At 39.0% G+C, this 7,305-nt stretch overlaps 1 protein-coding gene across 1 annotated transcript in view; it reads right to left on the bottom strand.

Annotated features, from left to right (window-relative positions):
- The window catches only part of MYOM2 (myomesin 2), a 103,570-nt gene that overhangs the window by 7,677 nt on the left and 88,588 nt on the right, over positions 1–7,305 (bottom strand). Inside the window, exons 30-32 of the mRNA XM_042446093.1 lie at positions 5,209–5,296; positions 3,613–3,651; positions 1,679–1,784 (exon numbers count right to left, since the gene is read on the bottom strand). Coding sequence (XP_042302027.1) covers positions 1,679–1,784; positions 3,613–3,651; positions 5,209–5,296 — 233 coding nt within the window. The remainder of the gene's footprint in view (positions 1–1,678; positions 1,785–3,612; positions 3,652–5,208; positions 5,297–7,305) is intronic.

The raw sequence follows: 7,305 nt of genomic DNA, 5'->3' as shown, positions 1-7,305 counted from the left end.
TATACCGCTTTGCCTTCCGATCAAAGCGGTTTTTACATCATTAAAACTCTATGATCCAAGTCATAGTACAATATAACAGCAATGCATACAGTTTCAAAAATAGAATCAACATTTTTTTTTAAAAAAAAAGATATATAACAGCAGTCGGGCATTAGGTAAAAAGTTCATCCATCCGTTAGGGACCAACTTTACAAATCGGGAGGGTATGCTATCCAGAAGAGATAGGTTTTTAGGGCCTTCTTAAAGGATTCCAATGTCGAGCTAAGTCGAATCTTTTCCGGAAGCGCGTTCCAGTGGGTTGGAGCTGTTGCAGAATAGGCTCTTTGATGTGTTAGTGCCAATCTTACTTTTGGCCATTCAAGGACACATTTCCCTGTTGTTCTGAGGGTACGGGGAAGATTATGTAGGGAGAGGCGCTCTCTCAAGTAACTCAGGCCTAAGCCACGTAGGGCTTTATAGGTAACGACCAACACTTTGTATTGCGCCTGGAAGCTAATTGGCAGCCAGTGTAAAGATTTTAGTACAGGTGTAATATGGTCGGTTCTAGAAGTTCCCGCGACCAATCTGGCTGCAGCGTTTTGAACTAATTGAAGCTTCCGGGCTTGGTACAAAGGTAGCCTCATGTAGAGCGCATTACAGAAATCCAAACGAGAGGTTACCAGTGCATGTACTATTGTTTCAAGGTCCTTTTGGTCCAGACAGGGACGCAGTTGGCGTATCAGCCGAAGCTGGTACCAAGCACTCTGGATTCTAGTTAGAACTTTAACAGAGCTATTCAAGAGATAGAGTTCAACACTTGACTAAAGAACATCTCAAGTTTAGACTAAAACTTGAGTGGATCTATCTACTGATATTGAAGGTACTAGCCTTCACTGAACTGCCAGACATTTAGAAAAATGTGGCTTGAAGTTGGTGACTGAAGAATTGGCTTGCAAATGATGATTGTCCTACAGACTCACTGGGAATCTAATTTATGCTTTGAAATGATACAACCAGAACAGGAATAAGGAAATGCCTAGCCCTTGGACATGACACAGAGAGAGAGAGATTGATTCTCCAAATACATTGCCATGCAGAAATCACTAGAGCTCAGTGGCTAACACATCAATAACCTCTGACTAGTTCCCCCTACACTGGTACCTCCATTAGCAACATAATATAAAGGTTAGATTCCTTTGATTAACTAAAAAAATTGTCCAAATGAGGTGACCTGACCTAATGATGATAAAGTCCTAAGAGAAAAAGAGTGAAATATTGGTAAGTTAGCTTTTTCTTTACCATCTTATATTCAGCTCACTGAACCAAACCGACCTCTAGATGGAAACTCAGTTAGATTCCCTGCAGTGCAATGAGTAGATGATTGCATGCTGGCTTTAGGATTTGTTTTTTGCTCCCTGCTATGCAAAGTGTTGGGATGATTCAGGGCTGACTGGGGATTTGCTTGCCATGCTGCCAGCTGTGCTGATGACAGTATGAAAAATAGGGATGGGCTCATTTCTTATGAATAGCTTCCTGCCTGAGAATTTGGGGTTGCTGAGTTTGTTGAAAGGCAAGTTAGAGAGGAATACTGTACTAGAAGTTTAACATTTTGTCTCCCCAAAATATCACCTTCAAAATATTTATTTCTGTCCCTGGATGTCAGGCAAAATTCACCCAGGGTTCAATGTTTGTCACTTACTTGTGATACCAACTTGCTTTCATTTCCTCTGTGTAGTACTTCATGAAACACTGAAGCCTTATTCCTTCTGGAGTGCAGTGGATCTTCAGTTCAGAAGCAGATTTACCTGCAGGTATAAACCTTTGTTCAGATCTGGAGCTTAGGTTATAAAATGTCACATCAGGATGTAAACAACAAGCAACAATTTCTTAATTTAATTCGTTTTCCCAACATAATCCACATTTAAGTCACTTTTTTAAAAGTGGGGAAAGAAGTGCCAGTTAGTTATAAGTGTTTTTCCTACTTTCACAGGCCAAATTAATACTTTTTTTCAAAGGCAAAATATTTTTTTAAGAAATAGGGTTATTATGTAATCTGCATATGCCATTATAAATATCAGGAAAAAGAGAGTGTTGACGTTTATTAAGGCTTTTCTTTAAAAGCCAGAGAGAAATGTCAGAAAATTCTGATTGTCTGAAAATCTCAATGTAACTGCAAGGATGGTGATGTTGTTATTGATTATGATGATGATGGCTGGCATCCTGTTGAAAAGTTGCAAATGCATAACTAGATTTGCACATTTCTAAGTGTTTGGTATTCATGTTTATGATCATGACATTATTGTCACAATCACAAATACCCCCAAACCTACCTTAACAGCCAGTACCTGCACCAAGCAAGTTGTTGCAAGGCAGCCGGGAGCCGCCATGCTCTCTGCAGCATGTTGTCTTCTTTCCAAGGGCTCTTGTGGTGTTTCCAAAGCCCAGGAAGAAGCAGGGAGGTGTCAGCTTTCCAAGCACCAGTGCTGAAGCTTAAGTACTCCCAGGGAACATATATAATCCAGATTCCCATTCAGGCTTGAACTGCCTTCCCACTCTTGCAGCCCTTGGCTTATGGAATGCTTATGGTGCTTTGTCACAACTTTATTGGTGTGGCATAGAACAAGTTCTGTTTTTGTGGGTTGAACACAGCTACTACTCAACCATTCCCCATGGGGACCACCTAGGAAGTAGTAGAATTGCGCCCAGCTCAGAGGCATGGAACTGCCTTATTCCCAAGTGGCAGTGCACCTCAACTATCACCCTGTCACTGACTTCTGGCACGACAGGCATAATGGCCAATAGATCACTGGGGCTGTACCCATATACCACTGTAGCAATAGTGAAGTTGTGGCACTTTTACTTCCATCTAAAATGTTGTTTATCAGTTTAATATTCCTCTTTCTGCTGGGCACCAATTCTTCACCACTGGCCTCATAGATGGCAGTTTTCTAATCCAAATATTACAAAAACCAAAGAGGTAGTAAAATACCTTTTTCTTGGGGTTGGTTTTGTGTGTGTGTGTGGGGGGGGGTTTCGGGCTATGAGGCCATGTTCTAGAAGAGTTTATTCCTGACGTTTCGCCAGAGAATGCTGAACTGGAAGAGAGTGAGTATATGTACACTGTGTGACCCTGGGTAAGGAAGAGTGATTCCCATGTTAATCTGTGTATTGTTCTGTTGTTGATGGTAGGGCCTCAGGGTGGGAGGATATGCAAAGGAGGATTAGTGTCCGCTAACTGGTGATCATTGTCTGCTGGGAAAGCCCCTGACCCTGAGTGGTTTCTCATTTGCATTTGCTGAGTGCTGATTTTGCTATTTTGCTTCTGCCACACACACAGTATGTGTATGTATACACACACACACACACACACACACACGTCCTTTCTGGGTAAGCATTCTCTGGAGATGTCAGCCACAGATGCTGGTGAAACGTCAGGAATAAACTCTTCTAGAACATGGCCACATAGCCCAAAAAAACCACAAAAAACTATGGACGCCGGCCATGAAAGCCTTCGATTTTACCTTTTTTCCTGTTGTGAATTAACAAAATCAAAAATGTCTTCAGAATATTAACGGCACATTTAGAAGATATGGATTATTTAAATTTAATCAAGTAGAAAGAAGATTTACTCACCACTGACTCTACTCAATCCCAGAATCATGTCATCATACACTGAAGAGAGAAAGAGAAATATCTTGTCAGTATGGGCAATATAGTTTTATAGTTTTTATAAGATAAAATATTATGCAGATAAATAATGATACTATAGTACGTATTTCATAGACTCCTGGAATTATAGAGTTGGAAAGGATCCCTGGGGTTATTTAGTTCAGCTCTCTGCCAAGTGACTCCAAGAGTAATCTAGTTCAATTCCATGCCATTGCAAGAATCCACAGGTAAAGCATTCTTGGCAGGAGGAAATCCATTTCAGTAGTACCTGGGTTTATTGTTGTTGCTTTTTATAAGCATTTCTGCCTAGCATGTTTTGTCTTGGTAGAATTATGTGCATGGCTTTGATTAAGTGCAAATTAGACCATTTCAACTTTTGGATCTGAAAATTCACACCAGGTAAGCAATGTGTTCACCTTTTGGTGCTTAACAATATCGGAGCTTAACAATATCCATAGAATCATAGAGTTGGAAGAGACCACAAGGGCCACCCAGTCCAACCCCCTATTGTGTGGGAGCATTTCTAAAACAGCAGCAAAGGCAACAGTACCAAAAATGGTATGTAGTGGTGTAAAGTAACATGGGAAGTGGGGATCCTGAATGTTTCCGAATATTTGTAAGATCTTCCAAAATTGACCCACTGAATGGAGAAGCAAAAATCTGAATTTTTCAAAATTATACAATCCAGTTTGCCACTGCAAAACTGTGACCCAAAATTTTTATATTAAGTGGAAAGATGTTTTTAAAAGGCATAATTTTGGTTGGCATTTAAATAAGATTTGTACCTTTTCTCATTCCAGTGAGCAAAGTGTGCCTCAGTGTGTTGAAAAAATGCATTAAAACCTGTCTACCACCACAAGCTTTCTCACCCCAGTGTGAGAGGGAAAAGATCAACATTTTTTATCAGCAGCATCACTTCTTTACTTTTACCTTTATTAAGTTTTTTTACACAAATATGTGCTTTGTAACAAAACAAGTCCAAAAATATATTTAAAATGCTGTAAAAGTTCTCACCCAGCAGGGAGAAACCTTTTGAAGAATTTTTCAAAATAAACGAAGATTTATATCCCTGACACTCAGTAAAACCTCTACAAAAACTTTCCTTTGGCAGAATTGTGCTGCTGATGTAAATGTGGGCTGAAACAATTTGCAGTTGGGGAAATGAGAAATTTGGCCAAAGAAGGATTTTTACATTTGCACACTTCTGTATGGTGGCACCAGTGGATGCACACAAAATTAGAATCCAGCAGCTTATATTTTACACTTCATTTGCCAAACAGATCTTCTAGCTGTTATCTCTGTTTAAAGCAGCATGGAAACCTCTCAGCTTGAGTATCTACAGAGAGACCTCCCAGATAGTTTATTTGTATTTATTTTCCCCAAAAAATACTTTACAAGTGTGCGAAGTATCAGGAGCAAGATCAAAACACTTTGTGAGAGATGCCAAGAAGACATATGTCTCACACTTGAAAGGACTGTTATGATGTACTCACACCATTTATGTCTACAATATATTGGCATTATAATACAATTTTGTATATGGGGGAAAATAAGATTTACCTTTCCCTGACACATCAAGAGCAGAGATATCTTGACCTCGATCATCTGACAGTGTTGCCTTATATTCACCTTGCTCTTTTTTAGACAGCTAGGAATAGAATACAACACATTTGTTAGGCAACTTAAGTGAATTGAAGCTTTTTTAACTATTTGCTTCATTTTCCATATGTGAAAGATTTTTTTTTAATTTTGATTAAACCAAACTTGCATGAGATGACACTGAAATGATATGAAACCACAGTTCATGAGATAATTATTGCATTTATACTCTTAAATCTACTACTTAAAATTAACTAGGCTGCCTCTCAAGCTTTTCCATTGCAATCACAGCATGTTCAATCCCTCCAAATTACAACTAACTTTGTAAAGTTGAAGGAACTATTCATTTTTACAGAAGCCCTGTATGACTGGGCCAAATACAACAGCCTCCCCCCCAGTTCCCTCTGTGGGGGGACCAGATGATGCATGACCCATTTCTCGTGTAAGTAGACTGTATGATGGTCAGCCCATTCACCACCAGAACTGAGTTTTACCAGATTTTTAAATCTCACTAGGTGCTCTGGATATTTGGGCAAGATCTGGAGCCTCCATTCCCATGTTGGGCAGCTGTTTAAAATGCATCCCACTCAGCCACCTGGCATATCCACCTCTGCTGCCAGTTATTTGCTCTGAGGTCAGAACAAGGCACCCAGCCATGTGCTCATTATTGGGCACCTCACTCTGATCTTAGATCAAAGCAACCAGAAGCAGTGGTGGGTGTGCCATATGACTCAGTGGGATGGATGTATGTGTGGTCAGCCACCTGGAATCAGAAGAGAAGGCTTTGCTACCAGAGAGGGTCAAAGTAGCTCTGGAGGCAGGATACTCCAGGCTGCCCCATGCCAGTGCAGACAGGACCAGAGAAATAAGTGTTGAATTAAAACACTTATATTTAAAAGAATTCCCTTCTCAGTTTTCACATATACCCATCGCATACATATAGAAGGTAATTGAAGATTCAATACTGAAAACTAGTGTGTTCATATACACACTTACTTAGAAGTAAGACTTACCGAATCCAATGTAGCTTACTCCCAAGTAAGTGGACATAGGACTGGAATCAAAACTAAGTAACTGTGACCACTTTTTAAACAAGCAATAGAGACTGCGCCATGATGATTTTATAGTAGGTTCCATAGAAGTTAGAGGAAATATAGAATAAATTTTATTGAAATCAGTGACTTACTTCTGAATAAACTTAGGACATAATCCAGTTAAACTAAACACTTCTAAGTTCCTTACATTTTAGCACAGCAAAGCAAGTAAATACTTTACCTTTTCACTGAAATCTATAGGATTTATGCTAAGCTTTGACTAGATCATGCCTATAATTAGGATCAAGCTAAGAGTCAGTGAATTCTTCTTATTATAAGCAGAACAGAAGCATCTCTTTCAAGAAAGAGCTACTATAAAAATTAAGAGCAACTAGTCAAAAGATCAAATGTCTCAAGTGAGGTAATTAAAACATAAAAGTACCATGTGGGAATAACATATTATAATAGACTCACAATACATAGAATGTGCGCATATATTGAATAAAAATAGAATCAGAAAGGTTAGCACGTCACAAGAGGACTGCTGAATAATATAAAAGTTCTCATTCTGTACTGCTGCCCAATACCTTTTTATAAAGCTGAAGCTAAAAGCCATTTTTTAAAAAAATAAAAATAAAATAAGCATATGTGCAACCGACTAGATGTATAAAACAAAATGGGAAATGAAGAAGAAAATAGAAACAAGCAGCCAAAATGTTTGTACTGTACATTAATAGCACATTAAAGGAATCACTGCTTCTGCTTGAAGTGTCCCAAGAAATAATGCAGAGAATCTATGATAGTGGTAAGAAATAATTAAACTCTTTTGCAGAGTTCCAACCACTTGAACAGCTACCAAACTTGTTTATCTAAAGGGCACAGTGAGACAAAGGAAGTATGTGGGTACATCAGGGAAAATGATCCTTCTCAAAAACCACTTGGAACTAAAGATTGTTTTTTCCTCTCAACCCTAATGGTGGCTAACAGTCAAACCCATCATAGCACTTAAGTGCCAATTTAAAAC

Source organism: Sceloporus undulatus, chromosome 1, assembly GCF_019175285.1.
Source record: "Sceloporus undulatus isolate JIND9_A2432 ecotype Alabama chromosome 1, SceUnd_v1.1, whole genome shotgun sequence".
NCBI classification, from domain to species: Eukaryota; Metazoa; Chordata; class Lepidosauria; order Squamata; family Phrynosomatidae; genus Sceloporus; species Sceloporus undulatus.
This window is presented reverse-complemented; position numbering and strand designations above follow the sequence as displayed.